The sequence below is a fragment of the Salvelinus alpinus genome, chromosome 2 (assembly GCF_045679555.1).
Source record: "Salvelinus alpinus chromosome 2, SLU_Salpinus.1, whole genome shotgun sequence".
NCBI lineage: Eukaryota > Metazoa > Chordata > Actinopteri > Salmoniformes > Salmonidae > Salvelinus > Salvelinus alpinus.
In genome coordinates, this window is record NC_092087.1 from 82,778,598 (window position 1) to 82,803,597 (window position 25,000).

The 25,000-nt window shown below is 46.8% G+C and overlaps 2 protein-coding genes across 2 annotated transcripts in view; one reads left to right on the forward strand and one right to left on the reverse strand.

Annotated features, from left to right (window-relative positions):
* elfn2a (extracellular leucine-rich repeat and fibronectin type III domain containing 2a) overlaps positions 1-25,000 on the forward strand; it is a 264,257-nt gene that overhangs the window by 147,457 nt on the left and 91,800 nt on the right. The window lies entirely within an intron of this gene.
* Positions 6,045-8,997, reverse strand: LOC139567959 (putative nuclease HARBI1). The gene is made up of 5 exons (XM_071389595.1): positions 8,197-8,997; positions 7,933-8,109; positions 7,305-7,842; positions 6,912-7,023; positions 6,045-6,817 (listed from the first exon to the last, which is right to left on the reverse strand). The coding sequence occupies exons 3-5, from the start codon at positions 7,371-7,373 to the stop codon at positions 6,447-6,449; spliced, it is 552 nt and encodes a 183-aa protein (XP_071245696.1). The 5' UTR covers positions 7,374-7,842; positions 7,933-8,109; positions 8,197-8,997; the 3' UTR covers positions 6,045-6,446.

Consider the following 25,000-nt stretch of genomic DNA (forward strand, 5'->3'; position numbering starts at 1 on the left):
GTGTGTGTGTGTTGTGCGTGTGTATGTTTGAGTGTGTGTGTGTGTGTTGTGCGCGTGTATGTTTGAGTGTGTGTGTGTGTGTGTGTGTTGTGCGTGTGTATGTTTGAGTGTGTGTGTGTGTGTTGTGCACGTGTATATTTGAGTGTGTGTGTGTGTGTGTGTGTTGTGCGCGTGTATGTTTGAGTGTGTGTGTGTGTGTTGTGCGCGTGTATGTTTGAGTGTGTGTGTGTGTGTTGTGCGCGTGTATGTTTGAGTGTGTGTGTGTTGTGCGCGTGTATGTTTGAGTGTGTGTGTGTGTGTGTTGTGCGCGTGTATGTTTGAGTGTGTGTGTGTGTGTGTTGAGTTTGTGTGTGTGTGTGTGTGTGTGTTGTGCGCGTGTATGTTTGAGTGTGTGTGTGTGTGTGTGTTGTGCGCGTGTATGTTTGAGTGTGTGTGTGTGTGTGTTGTGCGCGTGTATGTTTGAGTGTGTGTGTGTGTGTTGTGTGTGTGTATGTTTGAGTGTGTGTGTGTGTGTGTGTGTTGTGCGCGTGTATGTTTGAGTGTGTGTGTGTGTTGTGCGCGTGTATGTTTGAGTGTGTGTGTGTTGTGCGCGTGTATGTTTGAGTGTGTGTGTGTGTGTGTTGTGTGTGTATGTTTGAGTGTGTGTGTGTGTGTGTGTTGTGTGTGTATGTTTGAGTGTGTGTGTGTGTGTGTTGTGTGTGTATGTTTGAGTGTGTGTGTGTGTGCTAAATAACACCAGGAGGACAAGAACAGACAGAAGCCTGCTTCCTTCACAAAACGATACATTACATTTGCAGACATGGCTGAGTTTACCCTTTGGCCTCAGATCTGCCTCAATTCATCAGAGCATTTGGTCTCTGGTCAATAGTAGAGCCCTTTGGTCCCTGGTCAATAGTAGAGCCGTTTGGTCCCTGGTCAATAGTAGAGCCCTATGGTCCCTGGTCAATAGTAGAGCCCTTTGGTCCCTGGTCAATAGTAGAGCCATTTGGTCCCTGGTCAATAGTAGAGCCCTTTGGACCCTGGTCAATAGTAGACCCCTTTGGGCCCTGGTCAATAGTAGAGCCCTTTGGGCCCTGGTCAATAGTAGAGCAGTTTGGTCCCTGGTCAATAGTAGAGCCCTTTGGTCCCTGGTCAATAGTAGAGCCCTTTGGTCCCTGGTCAATAGTAGAGCCCTATGGTCCCTGGTCAATAGTAGAGCCGTTTGGTCCCTGGTCAATAGTAGAGCCCTTTGGTCCCTGGTCAATAGTAGAGCCCTATGGTCCCTGGTCAATAGTAGAGCCCTTTGGACCCTGGTCAATAGTAGAGCCCTTTGGGCCCTGGTCAATAGTAGAGCCCTTTGGTCCCTGGTCAATAGTAGAACCCTATGGTCCCTGGTCAATAGTAGAGCCCTATGAACCCTGGTCAATAGTAGAGCCCTTTGGTCCCTGGTCAATAGTAGCGTCCTATGGTCCCTGGTCAATAGTAGAGCCGTTTGGTCCCTGGTCAATAGTAGAGCCCTATGGTCCCTGGTCAATAGTAGAGCCCTTTGGTCCCTGGTCAATAGTAGAGCCCTTTGGTCCCTGGTCAATAGTAGAGCCCTTTGGTCCCTGGTCAATAGTAGAGCCCTTTGGTCCCTGGTCAATAGTAGAGCCCTATGGTCCCTGGTCAATAGTAGAGCCCTTTGGGCCCTGGTCAATAGTAGAGCCCTTTGGTCCCTGGTCAATAGTAGAGCCCTATGGTCCCTGGCCAATAGTAGAGCCCTATGGTCCCTGGTCAATAGTAGAACCCGATGGTCCCTGGTCAATAGTAGAGCCCTTTGGGCCCTGGTCAATAGTAGAGCCCTTTGGTCCCTGGTCAATAGTAGAGCCCTTTGGTCCCTGGTCAATAGTAGAGCCCTATGGTCCCTGGTCAATAGTAGAGCCCTATGGTCCCTGGTCAATAGTAGAACCCTATGGTCCCTGGTCAATAGTAGAGCCCTTTGGTCCCTGGTCAATAGTAGAGCCCTATGGTCCCTGGTCAATAGTAGAGCCCTTTGGGCCCTGGTCAATAGTAGAGCCCTATGGGCCCTGGTCAATAGTAGAGCCCTTTGGTCCCTGGTCAATAGTAGAGCCCTTTGGTCCCTGGTCAATAGTAGAGCCCTTTGGGCCCTGGTCAATAGTAGAGCCCTTTGGGCCCTGGTCAATAGTAGAGCCCTATGGTCCCTGGTCAATAGTAGAGCCCTATGGTCCCTGGTCAATAGTAGAGCCCTATGGTCCCTGGTCAATAGTAGAGCCCTATGGTCCCTGGTCAATAGTAGAACCCTTTGGTCCCTGGTCAATAGTAGAGCCCTTTGGGCCCTGGTCAAATGTAGAGCCCTTTGGGCCCTGGTCAATAGTAGAGCCCTTTGGTCCCTGGTCAATAGTAGAGCCCTTTGGTACCTGGTCAATAGTAGAGCCGTTTGGTCCCTGGTCAATAGTAGAGCCCTTTGGGCCCTGGTCAATAGTAGAGCCCTATGGTCCCTGGTCAATAGTAGAGCCCTTTGGGCCCTGGTCAATAGTAGAGCCGTTTGGTCCCTGGTCAATAGTAGAGCCCTTTGGGCCCTGGTCAATAGTAGAGCCCTTTGGTCCCTGGTCAATAGTAGAGCCCTTTGGTCCCTGGTCAATAGTAGAGCCCTTTGGTACCTGGTCAATAGTAGAGCCGTTTGGTCCCTGGTCAATAGTAGAGCCCTATGGTCCCTGGTCAATAGTAGAGCCCTTTGGTCCCTGGTCAATAGTAGAGACATTTGGTCCCTGGTCAATAGTAGAGCCCTTTGGACCCTGGTCAATAGTAGACCCCTTTGGGCCCTGGTCAATAGTAGAGCCCTTTGGGCCCTGGTCAATAGTAGAGCCGTTTGGTCCCTGGTCAATAGTAGAGCCCTTTGGACCCTGGTCAATAGTAGAGCCCTTTGGACCCTGGTCAATAGTAGAGCCCTTTGGTCCCTGGTCAATAGTAGAACCCTATGGTCCCTGGTCAATAGTAGAGCCCTATGAACCCTGGTCAATAGTAGAGCCCTTTGGTCCCTGGTCAATAGTAGAGCCCTTTGGTCCCTGGTCAATAGTAGAGCCCTATGGTCCCGGGTCAATAGTAGAGCCCTTTGGGCCCTGGTCAATAGTAGAGCCCTATGGGCCCTGGTCAATAGTAGAGCCCTTTGGTCCCTGGTCAATAGTAGAGCCCTTTGGTCCCTGGTCAATAGTAGAGCCCTTTGGGCCCTGGTCAATAGTAGAGCCCTTTGGGCCCTGGTCAATAGTAGAGCCCTATGGTCCCTGGTCAATAGTAGAGCCCTATGGTCCCTGGTCAATAGTAGAGCCCTATGGTCCCTGGTCAATAGTAGAGCCCTATGGTCCCTGGTCAATAGTAGAACCCTTTGGTCCCTGGTCAATAGTAGAGCCCTTTGGGCCCTGGTCAAATGTAGAGCCCTTTGGGCCCTGGTCAATAGTAGAGCCCTTTGGTCCCTGGTCAATAGTAGAGCCCTTTGGTACCTGGTCAATAGTAGAGCCGTTTGGTCCCTGGTCAATAGTAGAGCCCTTTGGGCCCTGGTCAATAGTAGAGCCCTATGGTCCCTGGTCAATAGTAGAGCCCTTTGGGCCCTGGTCAATAGTAGAGCCCTTTGGGCCCTGGTCAATAGTAGAGCCCTTTGGGCCCTGGTCAATAGTAGAGCCCTATGGTCCCTGGTCAATAGTAGAGCCCTTTGGGCCCTGGTCAATAGTAGAGCCCTTTGGGCCCTGGTCAATAGTAGAGCCCTTTGGGCCCTGGTCAATAGTAGAGCCCTTTGGTCCCTGGTCAATAGTAGAGCCCTTTGGTACCTGGTCAATAGTAGAGCCCTTTGGTCCCTGGTCAATAGTAGAGCCCTTTGGTCCCTGGTCAATAGTAGAGCCCTTTGGTCCCTGGTCAATAGTAGAGCCCTTTGGTACCTGGTCAATAGTAGAGCCGTTTGGTCCCTGGTCAATAGTAGAGCCCTATGGGCCCTGGTCAATAGTAGAGCCCTTTGGGCCCTGGTCAATAGTAGAGCCCTTTGGTCCCTGGTCAATAGTAGAGCCCTTTGGGCCCTGGTCAATAGTAGAGCCCTTTGGTCCCTGGTCAATAGTAGAGCCCTTTGGTACCTGGTCAATAGTAGAGCCGTTTGGTCCCTGGTCAATAGTAGAGCCCTTTGGGCCCTGGTCAATAGTAGAGCCCTATGGTCCCTGGTCAATAGTAGAGCCCTTTGGTCCCTGGTCAATAGTAGAGCCCTTTGGACCCTGGTCAATAGTAGAGCCCTTTGGGCCCTGGTCAATAGTAGAGCCCTTTGGGCCCTGGTCAAATGAAGTGCACTATATAAGGAATAGGGTGCCATTTGGAACGCAGACTTGCTCTCCATGTCTGATAGTGTAGCGCTAATACATGAGAGAGAGAGAGAGAGAGAAAGAACCAATTGCTCTATATGGCAGTGAAGTATGGGGTCCACTCTCTAATAATGAATTTACCAAATGGGACAAACATCCAATTGAAATATTGCATGCAGAGTTTTGCAAGACTGTATTGCAAGTACAAAGAAAAACTCCAAATAACGCATGTAGGGCAGAATTGGGCCAATACCCCCTCCTCATTCGAATAGAAAAAAGAGCCATCAAATTTTACAACCATCTAAAAACAAGTGACCCCAAAACATTCCATCACACAGCTCTACAATGTCAAGAGATGAAACCAGAGAAGAGTCCCCTCAGCCAGCTAGTTCTGAGGCTCAGTTCACCAACCCAAACCAACCCCATAGAGCCTCGGGACAGCCCTCAGAAAATCTGGCCCAACCAAATCATCACAAAACAAAAAGAAAAATATATCACCTATTGGAAAGACACCACAAAAAATCAAAGTAAACTTCAATGCTATTTGGCTCTAAACAGACAGTACATGGTGGCAGACTATCTGACCACTGTGACTGATAGAAAACTGAGGAAAACATTGACTAGGTACAGACTCAGTGAGCACAGTCTGGCTATAGAGACCGGTCGTCACAGACAAACCTGGCTGCCCAGAGAGGACAGGCTGTGCTCACTCTGCTCCAGGGGAGAGGTAGAGACAGAGGTGCATTTCCTATTACACTGTGACAAATACTCAGACCTAAGAGCATATTTCTTTCCCAAAATTATAATTCAATACAAAGAATTTGAAACTATAAAAGATGAAGAAAAAATCAAATATTTATTGGGTGAAAAGCCAAAATGTGCAGTTTTGGCAGCCAAATATGTGTCCTCCTGCCACAGCCTGAGGGACAGCCAGTGAAAAGTGCAAAGTAATGTTGATAATATTTCCCATTTAGCTTAGTTTTGTTTTGTCTTTCGTACCAGGGGCCTGTTGCACAAAACTAGGATAAGGGATTAAGCCAGGATATCTTGGTGATCCTGGCTCAATTGATCCGTAATCCGGTTGCACTAAAGATGGATAGGGGGCAGGAGGATATGTTATGGTATAAATTACCATGGAGATTTATTCTGTGGAGCTAGCCTGCTCCAGACCAGGCTAAATTCCAGGATCTATTTAATCTCATCCCTAATGTCAGTCAGCAGTCACCACAAATGGAAACCAATAGTTATTTCACTGCTCACTATACATTGTTATCACATATAACTAGACCCACTGTTATTATTTAAACGTTTGTGATCATTAATTTCAATGATTTTGGATAAAAAATGATTTTTACATGATGTTGCTATCATTAGATAATTTACAGTTTCCCATAGACTATAAGGCTATATATAAAATGATAGAATAGTAGGGCCACAGAGGGGAAAAAAACACAAGTCATAATATTGTAACCAGTTGTTTTAAAGGAGGACAGTTGTTAAAATGACAGATGTGGGGCATTTCGTGAAGTTGTACTTCAGTATGGTTTCATAAACAAAGACATGCTGATGTGCCAGAATATTAAGTATCACATTGTCATAAGTATCAAAACTGTAAAAACAATATGTAGCTTTTCTGCAGAAAGAACCAGCCTCATAAATTTATGACTTTATCCTTTTTCTTCAGTGTGGCCCTAGTACTCTGTCATATAAACAAATACACATTCCATATGAATATAAAAACACAATGTGTAACATTATGTTCCTTTATTGAATAAGGACAAAACAAAGCAGGTAAACCATCAGCTCCTTTCGAAACTGAAGTCACAGTGACTCTACAAGATGGAAAGCACAGAATCCAAGCATATTATACAAAATGATACATACACATTCAAAGGTCTGTATATAACACACCCTGCATGTCTGCACACTAAAATAAATGCAGGACAAATCCATACACATCAACTGAACAGACAAATGAATGGATGCAGTAGCCTCCCTGCAGCCTTGTATTACACACAGTATACCGCACAAACATCATAAGAGGCCAAATTCGTCAAAAAACGAACCCAAAAAAAACCAAATTCCTCTGCCACCGCAGGACATATTTAACCAAAATTGAAAGCACACATACTAACTAAAATAATTCAACACATATTGGTCCCTCAGCAGCCGACCACTGTCGTCATCAGGGAAGATTGCCGGATTGTCCCAGTCCATGGCTGGTGGCACTCTGGGGGCCCTCTCCTTCCTCAGGCAGGCCACATTGTGGAGGACAGCACAAGCCACAGTAATATCACATGCCCTAACAGGGCTGACCCTTAATTTGTGAAGGCAGTGAAAGCGTGCCTTCAGGAGGCCAAAGGTCATTTCAACTCTGGCCCTGGTCCTGGCATGGGCATGGTTGTAGGCCTGCTGTGCTTCCTGGGGGTCTGTGAAAGGTGTCAGGAGAAAAGGCTGGCAGCCATACCCCCTGTCTCCCAGCAACACACCAGAGAATTCACCTGTCAACACAAAATCTCATCATTACTACCTCATAAACACAGTGATATTCTTGACACAGCCATGATGGTTATAAATAGGGGTTGTGTGGCTTACCTTGTGATAGGCACTGATAGATTTCAGAGGCCCGAAAGATTCTGGAGTCATGGACTGAGCCAGGCCATTTTGCCACAACATTGCTGATCACACAGTCAGCATTGCAGACCATCTGAAATCATAAGATGAGGAATATTACACCAATCAATGCACATCACTGGCAATGCAGAGTGTTCGTCAATGGACAATATCAAAAAGTTATGTTCACCTGAACATTAATGCTGTGAAAGGATTTCCTATTCACAAAATCGGCCTCATGGGCACCTGAGGGGGCTTTTATCCTTATGTGTGTGCAGTCCACTGCACCAATGACATTGGGGAAACCTGTCACACAAAGTAATGAGTATCCTACTATGTGTTAACAGTTGTCCTGTAATTTGTAGATCCTCTTACCTGCAATCCTATAGAACTCCTCTTTGATGTCACAGAGTCTTCTGTGGCCAGGGAAGGAGATGAAGACATCTGCTAATGCTTTGATAGCCAGACACACACTCCTTATTGTGCGGCAAATTGTGGCCTTGTTCAGCTGTTCTGCATCCCCCACTGAGTACAGGAAGGCTCCACTAGCAAAAAAGCGCAAGGCCACACAAACCATTTGTTCCACACTCAGTGCATGGCTCCGTGCAGTGCGGTGCTTAATCCTGGGACCCAGTAGTCTGCATAGATACCTGATGCCATCTGCAGAAAACCTGTATCTTTCATATAGATGGTCATCAGGGAAGGCCAGTGGGTCCAACCGGTCCCTGAAGACCCTTTCTCGCCTGAAGGCTCTCCTCAGCACAAGTGCTTCTTCATCCACCACATCTCGCACGAATGGGCATGCCATTGTCAGAGCAGAAAGGAACACACAATTTTGGGCCTTCATATAGGCTAGTGGCCACACCTGGTGCTTGTGCTGGTGGCTCTAACAGGAACACAGTGCTGCCAGACACTGCAAGGCAATAGGTAAACCAAAGTCAGACAGTCCAAATTGATTCAATATGAATGTGGTTGTATCCCATGTAGAGATGGAAGGACATACCTTGAATGAAGCGGGTGGCATCTTGGGAGGAACCTATGCTCGTCTCTTTCCCCCCAGGGATCCCCTCTAAGACGGGCCTGCCTTTATTTAGCTCCAAGGCCATGTCCTCTGCTGGGGTAAGGTCAGCCTTTGGTGACCCACCACCCGTGCCTTGTCTGTGGGTATTCTTTTTCACTGCTAAAACAGTACAGACAATGTGTGAGCAGGCACCTTCTGGGTACAATATATGCTTGTGCTTTGTTAAATATTAGTCAGGGACCATACCATTCTGCAGAATGTTCTTGTATTTGATTTTGACCTGCTGCCATGTCCGTTTTGGCCCGTTCATGTTTAATCTACACACACACACACACACACACACACACACATTTAATGGAGTCACACTGCAAAAAATTACTTGGTATTTTTGTCTTGTTTTCAGTAAAAATATCAAAAAATGTATCATAGCTTTATACAGTGTGATGGAGTTACTTTACACAATTTCACTCATATCTGCAGTGCATTTCAATTAAAAATTTAACCGTTTCATAATTACAGTACAACTGCATTTTTGGAGATGTGAATTAAATATTTGAATTGTAATTGTGATGTTTCAGCGGAGCGGTGAGTGTGTAATTGTGCACTACTTACGCATTCAGGCGGTCTGCAATACTTTGCCACGCTTTTTCTCTTTGCTTTATCACTGTGGCGGTGTTGCCTTTCTTCTTAATTATATCTTTTACCTCCTCGTATGCCTCCATGAGGATTTGTGCTTCCGACGGGGAAAAGTACGCGGCTCTAGTTGCCATGGTAAATCAGTTAATCTGTGATCTGTGGCGGGGTCTATTTGAGTGAGCCGTGAGCGCGCACCTATCCAGGATTGGTTTCACCTGGCTTAATGAATCCGTGTCTGCTCATCCTGGCTTGGTCTTTGTGCAACCAATTAAGCCTGGACGCACATGTTTTGGCTTCATTGAGCTCAGCTGAGTCATTTATCCCGGATGTCTTAATTCTACTTTTGTGCAACAGGCCCCTGGTCATGTGTCTTCTCAAGTCATGTTGACACTGGTCTACTACCATTGCTTTAATGTATTGTTGTTCTGATTAATATTGTTGTTGTAGCTGTTATTAATGGTAATCCCATGTCCACTACTACTATTATTATTGCTGTTGGTCCCACCATTTATTTATATATAAATATATATATATTTTGTATATATATACATATATATTTTATTTTTATTTTTCGATATGTATACTTTGACAATGTAAGTAATAATGAACTTGCCATGTCAATAAAGTCAATTGAATTGAATTGAATTGAAAGACAGAGACAGAGACAGAGACAGAGACAGAGACAGAGACCCAGGTTTAGTTCCTAGCAATTCATGTGAGGGACATTTTTGTTATTACATTACATCATCATCATGTTCTGTGTTCTGGAAGTAATATTAATTGGACCAAAAGCTCCATGTACTTGTTTTGATAATGATGTCAGACAAGCGATGACTATGCATTCAAATATAGAACATAATATAAAGAGTCACAATATACTACAGGCCATCGTTTTGATTATGATATTGCGGAAGCAGAGATTGAATTAGCATATTATCTTAGAAATTACATAATTGCAGCGGATCTCCCTCTCTCTCACACTCACTGCAGGATTCAGTCATGTCCCATAATCCTCTAGCACTGGAGAGAATATCGAAATACATTGAGCCGCTCAGTTTGGACGCACGCACGCACACACACACACAAACATACACACACACGCTCGCTCGCTCGCTCACACACACACAAACATGCATACATACACACACACTAGCCTTCAGCTCTGAGGCGCTGTCTGACATCATTTCCCAGGATCAGCTGGGGCTGCAGTTTCCTAAAGTAGTCGAGGAGCTTTAGAATATTATGCACAAGTAGAGTTCTGAGTGTTCCAGACTTAGAGCTTTGAATATACAAAAGATATAAGCATCCCTTTCTATAAAACTCCAGACTCCAGACTTAGTCCAACTAAGCTCCTATTTCTTTAATAGGACTCGGAAGTGAGTCGTGCACTTGAGGTACACACACACACACACACACACACACACACACACACACACACACACACACACACACACACACACACACACACACACACACACACACACACACACACACACACACACACACACACACACACACACACACACACACACACACACACACACACACACACACACACACACACACACACACACACACACACACACACACTAATTAGCGTGGAGAAATCCCTTGTGTTGGTAGCAGTGGGCTGTAGCTAATAGGGAGTTATTTAGTCCAACTAGAGCTTGTTGGGACAACATCTGAGTGCTTTGCATCACACCATCACCAACTAACTGGCTCCTACACTTTCTGTGTTCTCTTTCTTTCTGTGTTCTCTTTCTTACTACATGTACCAGACTGGGGTTCTCCTGTAGTCTCCCTGTTAACAGTGAGCTAGCCAGACAGACCCTGTAGTTACTATACTCTGTCTGTCTCTAGTTCTAACACCCTGTTAACAGTGAGCTAGCCAGACAGACCCTGTAGTTACTATACTCTGTCTGTATCTAGTTCTAACACCCTGTTAACAGTGAGCTAGCCAGACAGACCCTGTAGTTACTATACTCTGTCTGTCTCTAGTTCTAACACCCTGTTAACAGTGAGCTAGCCAGACAGACCCTGTAGTTACTATACTCTGTCTCTAGTTCTAACACCATGTTAACAGTAAGCTAGCCAGACAGACCCTGTAGTTACTATACTCTGTCTGTCTCTAGTTCTAACACCCTGTTAACAGTGAGCTAGCCAGACAGACCCTGTAGTTACTATACTCTGTCTGTCTCTAGTTCTAACACCCTGTTAACAGTGAGCTAGCCAGACAGACCCTGTAGTTACTATACTCTGTCTGTCTCTAGTTCTAACACCCTGTTAACAGTGAGCTAGCCAGACAGACCCTGTAGTTACTATACTCTGTCTGTCTCTAGTTCTAACACCCTGTTAACAGTAAGCTAGCCAGACAGACCCTGTAGTTACTATACTCTGTCTGTCTCTAGTTCTAACACCATGTTAACAGTAAGCTAGCCAGACAGACCCTGTAGTTACTATACTCTGTCTGTCTCTAGTTCTAACACCATGTTAACAGTGAGCTAGCCAGACAGACCCCGTAGCTCTCATACATAGTGTAGGAACTGAAGCTAAGGGGAAATGGACATACAGGAGGAGTAGACACACATTTTGAAAAACTTTTTGGGAATACACACACACACACACACACACACACACATACACACACACACACACACACACACATGTATACACATGCACAAACACGCACGCACGCACGCACGCACACACACACACACACACACACACACACCAACACATGTATACACATGCACACAAACACACACACACACACACACACACACACACACACACACACACACACACACACACACACACACACACACACACACACACACACACACACACTGACAGCAAGCAGACTGAGCAGAGGCCATCCTGTCATGTAGGCATGGTTTGTGGGTAATGTGCTCTGACATCAGAGTTGGAATAGGTTGTGAATGAAGTGCAATTTGCCTGTGTGTGTATGTGCCTGTGTATGTGTGTTGCAGCCTGCAGTGTGGAGACGTCCACCAAGAGAGGCGGTTGGTAAATTCCTACATTCCTTCTTTTACGCCTTCTCTTTCTGCCATAAACATTATACTATATCAGCACTATGACCAGGGCCATACTATATCAGTACCATGACCAGGGTCATACTATATCAGTACCATGACCAGGGCCATACTATATCAGTACCATACTATATCAGTACCATGACCAGGGCCATACTATATCAGTACCATGACCAGGGCCATACTATATCAGTACCATGACCAGGGCCATACTATATCAGTACCATGACCAGGGCCATACTATATCAGTACCATGACCAGGGCCATACTATATCAGCACCATGACCAGGGCCATACTATATCAGTACCATGACCAGGGCCATACTATATCAGCACCATGACCAGGGTCATACTATATCAGCACCATGACCAGGGTCATACTATATCAGCACTATGACCAGGGCCATACTATATCAGCACTATGACCAGGGTCATACTATATCAGCACTATGACCAGGGCCATACTATATCAGTACCATACTATATCAGTACCATGACCAGGGCCATACTATATCAGTACCATGACCAGGGTCATACTATATCAGTACCATGACCAGGGCCATACTTTATCAGTACCATGACCAGGGTCATACTATATCAGCACCATGCTATATCAGTACCATGACCAGGGTCATACTATATCAGTACCATGACCAGGGCCATACTATATCAGCACCATGCTATATCAGTACCATGACCTGGGCCATACTATATCAGTACCATACTATATCAGTACCATGACCAGGGCCATACTATATCAGTACCATACTATATCAGCACTATTTCCAGGGCCATACTATATCAGTACCATGCCCAGGACCATACTATATCAGTACCATTCTATATCAGTACCATGACCAGGGCCAGGGCCATACTATATCAGTACCATGACCAGGGCCATACTATATCAGTACCATGACCAGGGCCACACTATATCAGTACCATGACCAGGGCCACACTATATCATTACCATGACCAGGGCCATACTATATCAGCACTATGACCAGGGCCATACTATATCAGTACCATGACCAGGGCCATACTATATCAGTACCATGCCCAGGACCATACTATATCAGCACCATGACCAGGGTCATACTATATCAGCACTATGACCAGGGCCATACTATATCAGTACCATTCTATATCAGTACCATGACCAGGGCCAGGGCCATACTATATCAGTACCATGACCAGGGCCAGACTATATCAGCACCATGACCAGGGTCATACTATATCAGCACTATGACCAGGGCCATACTATATCAGTACCATTCTATATCAGTACCATGACCAGGGCCAGGGCCATACTATATCAGTACCATGACCAGGGCCAGACTATATCAGTACCATGCCCAGGACCATACTATATCAGTACCATTCTATATCAGTACCATGACCAGGGCCATACTATATCAGTACCATGACCAGGGCCAGACTATATCAGTACCATGACCACGGCCATACTATATCAGCACTATGACCAGGGCCTCTGTACAGAGGTGAAGAGTCTGGTAGTGGTAGAGAGGAAGGGAGATTGAAGTTGTGAGACTTGTTTGACTGCAGCTGTCACCACCCGGGGAGAGAGCTGAGAAATCTCTCTCACACTCTCCCTCTTCTTACACACACACACACACACACACACACACACACACACACACACACACACACACACACACACACACACACACACACACACACACACACACACACACACACACACACACACACACACACACACACACACACACACACACACACACACACACACTAATTAGCGTGGAGAAATCCCTTGTGTTGGTAGCAGTGGGCTGTAGCTAATAGGGAGTTATTTAGTCCAACTAGAGCTTGTTGGGACAACATCTGAGTGCTTTGCATCACACCATCACCAACTAACTGGCTCCTACACTTTCTGTGTTCTCTTTCTTTCTGTGTTCTCTTTCTTTCTGTGTTCTCTTTCTGTCTGTGTTCTCTTTCTTTCTGTGTTCTCTTTCTGTCTATGTTCTCTTTCTTTCTGTGTTCTCTTTCTTTCTGTGTTCTCTTTCTGTCTGTGTTCTCTTTCTGTCTGTGTTCTCTTTCTGTCTGTGTTCTCTTTCTGTCTGTGTTCTCTTTCTTTCTGTGTTCTCTTTCTGTCTGTGTTCTCTTTCTTTCTGTCTGTGTTCTCTTTCTTTCTGTCTGTGTTCTCTTTCTTTCTGTCTGTGTTCTCTTTCTTTCTGTCTGTGTTCTCTTTCTTTCTGTCTGTGTTCTCTTTCTTTCTGTCTGTGTTCTCTTTCTTTCTGTCTGTGTTCTCTTTCTTTCTGTCTGTGTTCTCTTTCTGTCTGTGTTCTCTTTCTTTCTGTCTGTGTTCTCTTTCTTTCTGTCTGTGTTCTCTTTCTTTCTGTCTGTGTTCTCTTTCTTTCTGTGTTCTCTTTCTTTCTGTCTGTGTTCTCTTTCGTTCTGTCTGTGTTCTCTTTCTTTCTGTCTGTGTTCTCTTTCTTTCTGTCTGTGTTCTCTTTCTGTCTGTGTTCTCTTTCTTTCTGTCTGTGTTCTCTTTCTGTCTGTGTTCTCTTTCTTTCTGTGTTCTCTTTCTTTCTGTCTGTGTTCTCTTTCTTTCTGTCTGTGTTCTCTTTCTTTCTGTCTGTGTTCTCTTTCTGTCTGTGTTCTCTTTCTGTCTGTGTTCTCTTTCTGTCTGTGTTCTCTTTCTTTCTGTCTGTGTTCTCTTTCTTTCTGTGTTCTCTTTCTTACTGTGTTCTCTTTCTGTCTGTGTTCTCTTTCTGTCTGTCTATGTTCTCTTTCTTTCTGTGTTCTCTTTCTTTCTGTGTTCTCTTTCTGTCTGTGTTCTCTTTCTGTCTGTGTTCTCTTTCTTTCTGTGTTCTCTTTCTTTCTGTCTGTGTTCTCTTTCTGTCTGTGTTCTCTTTCTGTCTGTGTTCTCTTTCTGTCTGTCTGTGTTCTCTTTCTTTCTGTGTTCTCTTTCTTTCTGTGTTCTCTTTCTGTCTGTGTTCTCTTTCTGTCTGTCTATGTTCTCTTTCTGTCTGTGTTCTCTTTCTTTCTGTGTTCTCTTTCTGTCTGTGTTCTCCCTCTGTCTGTGTTCTCTTTCTGTCTGTGTTCTCTTTCTGTCTGTGTTCTCTTTCTTTCTGTGTTCTCTTTCTGTCTGTGTTCTCTTTCTGTCGGTGTTCTCTTTCTTTCTGTCTGTGTTCTCTTTCTTTCTGTGTTCTCTTTCTTTCTGTCGTTCTCTTTCTTTCTGTGTTCTCTTTCTTTCTGTGTTCTCTTTCTGTCGGTGTTCTCTTTCTTTCTGTCTGTGTTCTCTTTCTTTCTGTCTGTGTTCTCTTTCTGTCTGTGTTCTCTTTCTTTCTGTCTGTGTTCTCTTTCTTTCTGTGTTCTCTTTCTAGTCTGGTCTATTAACTGAGTTTGAGCTTTCTGATGTGTGGAGAGTAAGGAATGCAAAAGTTAAGCAGTACACATGGCTAAAAGTAAATGAAGTTGGTGTCAGTGCAGCAAGGTTAGACAGGTTGTATGTATCTGACCACTACTGTAGTAGGGTTGGAAGGTTAGACAGGTTGTATGTATCTGATCACTACTGTAGTAGGGTTGGAAGGTTAGACAGGTTGTATGTATCTGATCACTACTGTAGTAGGGTTGGAAGGTTAGACAGGTTGTATGTATCTGATCACTACTGTAGTAGGGTTGGAAGGTTAGACAGGTTGTATGTATCTGATCACTACTGTAGTAGGGTTGGAAGGTTAGACAGGTTGTATGTATCTGATCACTACTGTAGTAGGGTTGGAAGGTTAGACAGGTTGTATGTATCTGAGCACTACTGTAGTAGGGTTGGAAGGTTAGACAGGTTGTATGTATCTGATCACTACTGTAGTAGGGTTGGAAGGTTAGACAGGTTGTATGTATCTGATCACTACTTTAGTAGGGTTGGAAGGTTAGACAGGTTGTATGTATCTGATCACTACTGTAGTAGGGTTGGAAGGTTAGACAGGTTGTATGTATCTGATCACTACTGTAGTAGGGTTGGAAGGTTAGACAGGTTGTATGTATCTGATCACTACTGTAGTAGGGTTGGAAGGTTAGACAGGTTGTATGTATCTGAGCTCTACTGTGGTAGGGTTGGAAGGTTAGACAGGTTGTTTGTATCTGACCACTACTGTAGTAGGGTTGGAAGGTTAGACAGGTTGTATGTATCTGATCACTACTTTAGTAGGGTTGGAAGGTTAGACAGGTTGTATGTATCTGATCACTACTGTAGTAGGGTTGGAAGGTTAGACAGGTTGTATGTATCTGATCACTACTGTAGTAGGGTTGGAAGGTTAGACAGGTTGTATGTATCTGAGCTCTACTGTGGTAGGGTTGGAAGGTTAGACAGGTTGTATGTATCTGATCACTACTGTAGTAGGGTTGGAAGGTTAGACAGGTTGTATGTATCTGAGCTCTACTGTGGTAGGGTTGGAAGGTTAGACAGGTTGTTTGTATCTGACCACTACTGTAGTAGGGTTGGAAGGTGTGATATTACTCCTGTGGGTTTCTCTGATCACCACGATGTGTCTGTTGATATTCACTTGTCCTGTCCACTAAGGTCATCACCTTACTGGTATTTTAATGTTAAGTTGTTACATGATGTCATGTTTTGTGAAAAGTTTTTGTTGTTTTGGAAAAAATGGAGGGTTACTAAATGGAATTTTAAATCCTTGAGACAATGGTAGGAGGTTGGGAAGTGTCACGTTCTGACCATAGTTCTTTTGTATTTTCTTTGTTTTAGTATGGTCAGGGCGTGAGTTGGGTGGGTTATCTATGTTTTGTGTTTCTATGTTGGGTTTGTTGTTTGGCCTGATATGGTTCTCAATCAGAGGCAGGTGTTAGTCATTGTCTCTGATTGGGAACCATATTTAGGTAGCCTGTTTTGTATTGTGGGTTGTGGGTGATTGTTCCTGTTTGTGTGTTCCTGTGTTCTGTCTTCACTATTTCGCGACTGTAGCGTCTTCGGTTATTTTTGTTCAGTTTATTGTTTTGTTCGTTCTTGAAAGTATTCGTAATAAATATGAATACTCACCACGCTGCATCTTGGTACGACATTTCTTACTCCTCAGATGAGGAGGACGAAGACTATCGTTACAGGAAGGCCCAAATACGAGTGTTTTGTCAACAGTATACTGCTCTGTCTCGTATTGAAGTTAAAGAGACTGTCAGGGCCCTTGAACAGGACATCAAATCTATTGAATTAAAGTTGCTCACTCAGAATGACCCCGGACGAGTCATGAACTTACAGGACAAGAGACATGAACTGAGGTACTAGCGTTTAAAAAAAACCTAGGACAGTCGACATTGCAACGTAAACAGATGGTCTGCCTTCGTCTCCCTGATGGGAAGGTGACCACGGACGACAGTGAAATGCGCCCACATGCCGTGGATGTCTACTCTGCTCTCTATAAGTCAGAGGATTGTGACTCTCTGTGTACTGAACAGCTGTTACATGGACTTCCTCAATTGGGCCCTGAGCAGAGAGTTGCTTTGGACTCTGACATTACTCTGCAGGATTGTCCACAGCAGTTATGCAGCTCTCATCAGGCCGAGCCCTTGGCATCGATGGTTTGCCATCTGAGTTCTAGAAGCACTTTTGGGGGTCTATTGGGGGGATTTTTATGAAGTGGTGTGTGAGTCTTTTCATGCGGGTTCTCTTCTTGTATCCTGTCAACGTGCTGTGCTTTCATTGTTGCCAAAAAAGGGGGATTTGGCTCTTTGATTGGCGACCTGTTGCATTGCCGTGTGCAGAATATAAAATTGTATCTAAATGTCTCTCAAACAGGTTGAAAGAATATCTGGGGCTTAATGTGTACCTGACCGATCTATTGTTGATAACTTGTTTCTGATAAGAGATGTTTTAGACATTTGTAAACTGTCTGATGTGAATGTGGGTTTACTCTCTTTGGATCAGGAGAAGGCTTTTGACCATGTGGACCACCAGTACTTGTTCAAAACAATGAAAAGCCTTTGGGTTTGGGGATGTTTTTTTGTCTTGGATGAGTTTACTGTATGCTGGGGCCTCATGTATGGTGAAGGTGGGTGGTGGTTTGAGTTGACCCATCCCCGTCCAAAGGGGTATTAGGCAGGGATGACCAATTTCAGGACAGTTGACTGGCAATTGAACCAATGCTTTGTTTCTTTAAGGGCGGGGCTTACTGGTTTCTCTGTGCCAGGGGTAATGAAGGATCACACGATAGCACTGTCTACGTATGCAGATGATGTGACAGTTTTTATTACAGGGGCTGAGGATGTTAAGGTTCTCTCAAATGCTCTAAAGGTGTATGAGGGGGCCTCCTCAGCTAGAGTCAATTGGGAAAAGAGTGAATCGCTGTGGGCAGGTCAGCTTCAGACTGAGTCCCCTCCATGGGTACCAGGATTCAGTGGGGCAGAGATGGGATGAAGACTTTGGGGGGTTTTCTAGGCTCTGATGTCTTTAAGAAAAATAACTGGGAGGGTGTAGTGGAGAAAGTGTGTACTGGGAGGGTGTAGTGGAGAAAGTGTGTACTGGGAGGGTGTAGTGGAGAAAGTGTGTACTGGGAGGGTGTAGTGGAGAAAGTGTGTACTGGGAGGGTGTAGTGGAGAAAGTGTGTACTGGGAGGGTGTAGTGGAGAAAGTGTGTACTGGCAGGGTGTAGTGGAGAAAGTGTGTACTGGGAGGGTGTAGTGGAGAAAGTGTGTACTGGCAGGGTGTAGTGGAGAAAGTGTGTACTGGGAGGGTGTAGTGGAGAAAGTGTGTGCCAGACTGTCAAGGTGGAAATAGGAGATACCCCTCTTATAGGGGAAGGGTACTGGTAGCCAATAATCTTGCTGCCTCTACCCTGTGGCACAGACTAATTATTTTACAGCCACCGGCGGGTCTGACACAAGAGCTTCAGAGGACCCTTGTCAATTTCTTCTGGTCTGGACAACACTGGATCAAAGCTGCAGCCCTGTACCTGCCACTGCACGAGGGTGGGCAAGGCCTGGTGGACATTTCCTCTAGGATCATGGCTTTCCGGCAGCCCAGAGACTGTTGTACAGTGACGGTTCTAGCTGGGTCAATACAGCCTACACAGTGATGAGGAGAGCAGGCTGTTTGGGCATAGACAAGCACCTTTTCCTCTTGATGCTAGAGGGGGATGATTTGTCTGGTCTGACCCCATTTTATGAGTCTGTTATGCTGGCTTGTAGAGGTTTTGTCATGTCCCGTAAGGCCGGCACACCACCAGGGATGTGGCTTTTTGAAGAGCCTCTTTTTTACAACACTGCCATCCAAATCAAATCAAATCAAATTTTATTTGTCACATACACATGGTTAGCAGATGTTAATGCGAGTGTAGCGAAATGCTTGTGCTTCTAGTTCCGACAATGCAGTAATAACCAACAAGTAATCTAACCTAACAATTCCACAACTACTACCTTATACACACAAGTGTAAAGGGATAAAGAATATGTACATAAAGATATACGAATGAGTGATGGTACAGAACGGCATAGGCAAGATGCAGTAGATGGTATAGAGTACAGTATATACATATGAGATGAGTAATGTAGGGTATGTAAACATAAAGTGGCATAGTTTAAAGTGGCTAGTGATACATGTATTACATAAAGATGGCAAGATGCAGTAGATGATATAGAGTACAGTATATACATATACATATGAGATGAGTAATGTAGGGTATGTAAACATTATATTAAGTGGCATTGTTTAAAGTGGCTAGTGGTACATTTTTACATAATTTCCATCAATTCCCATTATTAAAGTGGCTGGAGTTGAGTCAGTATGTTGGCAGCGGCCGCTAAATGTTAGTGGTGGCTGTTTAACAGTCTGATGGCCTTGAGATAGAAGCTGATTTTCAGTCTCTCGGTCCCTGCTTTAAAGCACCTGTACTGACCTCGCCTTCTGGATGATAGCGGGGTGAACAGGCAGTGGCTTGGGTGGTTGTTGTCCTTGATGATCTTTATGGCCTTCCTGTGACATCGGGTGGTGTAGGTGTCCTGGAGGGCAGGTAGTTTGCCCCCGGTGATGCGTTCTGCAGACCTCACTACCCTCTGGAGAGCCTTACGGTTGTGGGCGGAGCAGTTGCCGTACCAGGCGGTGATACAGCCCGACAGGATGCTCTCGATTGTGCATCTGTAGAAGTTTGTGAGTGCTTTTGGTGACAAGCTGAATTTCTTCAGCCTCCTGAGGTTGAAGAGGCGCTGCTGCGCCTTCTTCACAACGCTGTCTGTGTGGGTGGACCAATTCAGTTTGTCCGTGATGTGTACACCGAGGAACTTAAAACTTTCCACCTTCTCCACTACTGACCCGTCGATGTGGATAGGGGGGTGCTCCCTCTGCTGTTTCCTGAAGTCCACAATCATCTCCTTTGTTTTGTTGACGTGCTCTGGGTTCAGCTGGCCTACGTTCATGCCTGTTAGGTTTGGGGTGTACCAAGCTGGGTCATCTGATGCGTAGCAGGAGCAGATCGTTGGAGGAGCTGGGAGAAAGCTAAAGTACAGGTTTAGTCGAAGGGGTGTAGTTCTCTTGCTTAACTTTGTGTCAGGGGGCAGCTAAATTAGCAATATGGAAGACACGAAAGAACAGTATTCGGGGACAGGGGTCTGTGGATGTGATGGGACTGCTGGAGGGGATGGTGGCAGCGAGACTGAGGGTTTTCCTATTAAAAAATGGTTAACAACATTGATCTGTTTATGGGGTATTCAGAGGCTGTTGTGTTTAGTTACTGTGGAGGAAGATTTGGTGTTGTGTATTTAATTGACGTGTTACCATGGTTTTGTTTGAGTGTTTATTGTGTTATTTTATGTAAAACTCTTTCTCTCTCTCTTTGTTCTCTCTCTCTATTTTCTCTCTCTCTGCTCACCATTTCTCTCTATGCTCTCTGTTGCCTCCCTCTCTGCTCATCATTTCTCTCTCTGCTCTCTGTTGCCTCCCTCTCTGCTCACCTTTTCTCTCTCTCTCTTTCTCTCTCTCTCTCTCTCTCTCTCTTTGTTCTCCTCTCTCTTTCTCTCTCTGCTCTCTGCCTGCCTCCCTCTCTGCCTGCCTCCCTCCCTCCATCGGTCTGCTTTGATCATCGTAGTGAAATAAATCGGGGTGATCTGTGCTGAAACATTGTTTAATAGCTCAGAAACGCCTGGGTCAGTGCCACGTATAAACATGCCTCACATAAACGCCGCATGACTGCATTAGAAAACGTGTGTGTGTGTTGGAGACAAAGAGGAAGAATGGTTCAACACATTAATAACACCACATTATCATCCCCTCTTGTTGTCTGTCTCTCCTCTCTAACACAAATCCATCTGGACACAAAACTGTTACACAGAATGAGAAGTTCAAAGAGAATCAACAACCTCCATCCCTCCAATCCCCCCAACTCTCCATCCCTCCATCCCCCCAACCCCCCAACTCTCCATCCCTCCATCCCTCCAACTCTCCATCCCTCCAACCCCCCAACCCCCCCAACCCTCCAACCCCCCCAACCCTCCAACCCCCCCAACTCTCCATCCCTCCATCCCTCCAACCCCCCAACTCTCCATCCCTCCAACCCCCCAACTCTCCATCCCTCCATCCCTCCAACTCTCCATCCCTCCATCCCCCCAACTCTCCATCCCTCCATCCCTCCATCCCCCAACTCTCCATCCCTCCATCCCTCCAACTCTCCCACCCCCCAACTCTCTATCCCTCCAACTCTCCATCCCTCCATCCCCCCAACTCTCCATCCCTCCATCCCTCCAACTCTCCAACCCCCCAACTCTCCATCCCTCCATCCCCCCAACTCTCCATCCCTCCATCCCCCCCAACTCTCCATCCCTCCATCCCTCCAACTCTCCAACCCTCCAACCCCCAACTCTCCATCCCTCCATCCCCCCAACTCTCCATCCCTCCATCCCCCCAACTCTCCATCCCTCCAACCCCCCAACTCTCCATCCCTCCAACCCCCAACTCTCCATCCCTCCATCCCTCCAACTCTCCATCCCTCCAACTCTCCATCCCTCCATCCCTCCAACCCCCCAACTCTCCATCCCTCCATCCCTCCAACTCTCCAACCCCCCAACTCTCCATCCCTCCATCCCTCCAACCCCACCAACTCTCCATCCCTCCATCCCTCCAACTCTCCATCCCTCCAACCCCCCAACTCTCCATCCCTCCAACCCCCCAACTCTCCATCCCTCCATCCCTCCATCCCTCCAACCCCCCCAACTCTCCATCCCTCCAACTCTCCATCCCTCCAACCCCCCCAACCCTCCATCCCTCCAACCCCCCAACTCTCCAGCCCTCCAACCCCCCAACTCTCCATCCCTCCAACCCCCCCAACTCTCCATCCCTCCAACCCCCAACCCTCCATCCCTCCATCCCTCCAACTCTCCATCCCTCCAACCCCCCCAACTCTCCATCCCTCCAACCCCCCAACTCTCCATCCCTCCATCCCTCCAACTCTCCATCCCTACATCACTCCAACTCTCCATCCTTCCATCCCTCCAACCCCCCCAACTCTCCATCCCTCCATCCCTCCAACTCTCCATCCCTCCATCCCTCCAACCCCCCAACTCTCCATCCCTCCAACTCTCCATCCCTCCAACCCTCCAACTTTCCATCCATCCAACTCTCCAGCCCTCCAACTCTCCATCCCTCCATCCCCCCAACTCTCCAACCCCCCAACTCTCCATCCATCCTACTCTCCAGCCCTCCAACTCTCCATCCCTCCAACTCTCCATCCCTCCATCCCTCTAACTCTCCATCCCTCCATCCCTCCAACCCCCCCAACTCTCCATCCCTCCATCCCTCCAACTCTCCATCCCTCCAACCCCCCCAACTCTCCATCCCTCCATCCCTCCAACTCTCCAACCCCCCAACTCTCCATCCCTCCATCCCCCCAACTCTCCATCCCTCCATCCCCCCCAACTCTCCAACCCTCCAACCCCCAACTCTCCATCCCTCCATCCCCCCAACTCTCCATCCCTCCATCCCCCCAACTCTCCATCCCTCCAACCCCCCAACTCTCCATCCCTCCAACCCCCAACTCTCCATCCCTCCATCCCTCCAACTCTCCATCCCTCCAACTCTCCATCCCTCCATCCCTCCAACTCTCCAACCCCCCAACTCTCCATCCCTCCATCCCTCCAACTCTCCAACCCCCCAACTCTCCATCCCTCCATCCCTCCAACTCTCCATCCCTCCAACCCCCCAACTCTCCATCCCTCCAACCCCCAACTCTCCATCCCTCCAACTCTCCATCCCTCCATCCCTCCAACCCCCCCAACTCTCCATCCCTCCATCCCTCCAACTCTCCATCCCTCCAACCCCCCCAACCCTCCATCCCTCCAACCCCCCAACTCTCCAGCCCTCCAACCCCCCAACTCTCCATCCCTCCAACCCCCCCAACTCTCCATCCCTCCAACCCCCAACCCTCCATCCCTCCATCCCTCCAACTCTCCATCCCTCCAACCCCCCCAACTCTCCATCCCTCCAATCCCCCAACTCTCCATCCCTCCATCCCTCCAACTCTCCATCCCTCCATCCCTCCAACTCTCCATCCTCCCATCCCTCCAACCCCCCCAACTCTCCATCCCTCCATCCCTCCAACTCTCCATCCCTCCATCCCTCCAACCCCCCAACTCTCCATCCCTCCAACTCTCCATCCCTCCAACCCTCCAACTCTCCATCCATCCAACTCTCCAGCCCTCCAACTCTCCATCCCTCCATCCCTCCAACTCTCCATCCCCCCAACTCTCCATCCCTCCTACTCTCCAGCCCTCCAACTCTCCATCCCTCCAACTCTCCATCCCTCCATCCCTCTAACTCTCCATCCCTCCATCCCTCCAACCCCCCCCAACTCTCCATCCCTCCATCCCTCCAACTCTCCATCCCTCCATCCCTCCAACTCTCCATCCCTCCAACCCTCCAACTCTCCATCCCTCCAACCCTCCAACTCTCCATCCCTCCATCCCTCCAACTCTCCATCCCTCCATCCCTCCAACTCTCCATCCCTCCAACCCTCCAACTCTCCATCCCTCCAACCCTCCAACTCTCCATCCCTCCATCCCTCCAACTCTCCAGCCCTCCAACCCCCCAACCCCCCCAACTCTCCATCCCTCCATCCCTCCAACTCTCCATCCCTCCAACCCCTCCATCCCTGCATCCCTCCAACCCCACCAACTCTCCATCCCTCCATCCCTCCAACTCTCCATCCCTCCAACCCCCCAACTCTCCATCCCTCCAACCCCCCAACTCTCCATCCCTCCATCCCTCCATCCCTCCATCCCTCTGAGATGTCATTAGGTCAATCAGGAGTCTTTTAAATCCTTCTGCACCTGTGTTCTCTGTTTTAGTTGGCTAGTGTTGTCCTCTATGCTCTGGGCAGAGACACACACACCTCCCTCTATGCTCTGGGCAGAGACACACACACCTCCCTCTATGCTCTGGGCAGAGACACACACACCTCCCTCTATGCTCTGGGCAGTGGCAAAGCTCTGCACCTGTGTGCTGTGTTTGTGCTTTACCCCAAAGTGTTACATGATGCGCCATTGGCTGTTGGGGGCATTAGCTGATCTGTATGTCTGTGTATGTGTATGTGTGTGTGTGTGTGTGTATGTGTGTGTGTTAGCTGATCTGTGTCACAAGGATCGCTCCTCACCATCTGCTGTTTGTGCTGGGAGTTGTCCCTATGAGCTGTTCTGGGGTCAGTCTGCTTTGATGTGAACTAATGGGTTGGGGTGTAGTTACTGTTGGCTAAACTAATCCTAGATCTGTTGTAAGGTGACTACCTCTGCCTGGAGCTTGTTGCAGGGTTGACTGCATTGGGCCATTGGCCAACAATGACTTAACCCTGGGTGAGTCAGAGTGGTGTGTGTGTCTCTGTGTGTATCTGTGAGTGTATGTGTCCTCTACTGATTGGCAAGCTGTAAGGTGTTTTGGATATCAGAGGACTCATGTTCACAGCCACTTAAAAACTTCTTATGGCTGAGATCCCGTTAACGGCATCGACTTGACAACAGCCAGTGAAAGTGCAGGGCGCCAAATTCAAACAACAGAAATCTCATAATTAAAATTCCTCAAACATACAAGTATTTTACACCATTTTAAAGATAAACTTGTTCTAAATCCAGCCACAGTGTCCAATTTCAAAAAGGCTTCACGACGAAAACACACCAAACGATTATGTTAGGTCAGTACCTAGTCACAGAAAAACACAGCCATTTTTCCAGCCAAAGAGAGGAGTCACAAAAAGCAGAAATAGAGATCAAATTAATCACTAACCTTTGATGATCTTCATCAGATGACACTCATAGTACTTCATGTTACACAATACATGTATGTTTTGTTCGATAAAGTTCATATTTATATCAAAAAATCTTAGTTTACATTGGCGCGTT

Coding starts and splice junctions, on each gene's coding strand:
- LOC139567959 (XM_071389595.1), bottom strand. CDS start 7,373: ATGTCTTCATCTCCTTCCCTGGCCACAGAAGACTCTGTGACATCAAAG. Junction 7,024..7,304: donor GGAGTTCTATAGGATTGCAG/GTAAGAGGATCT, acceptor TTATGATTTCAG/ATGGTCTGCAATGCTGACTG. Junction 6,818..6,911: donor CTATCAGTGCCTATCACAAG/GTAAGCCACACA, acceptor TTGTGTTGACAG/GTGAATTCTCTGGTGTGTTG.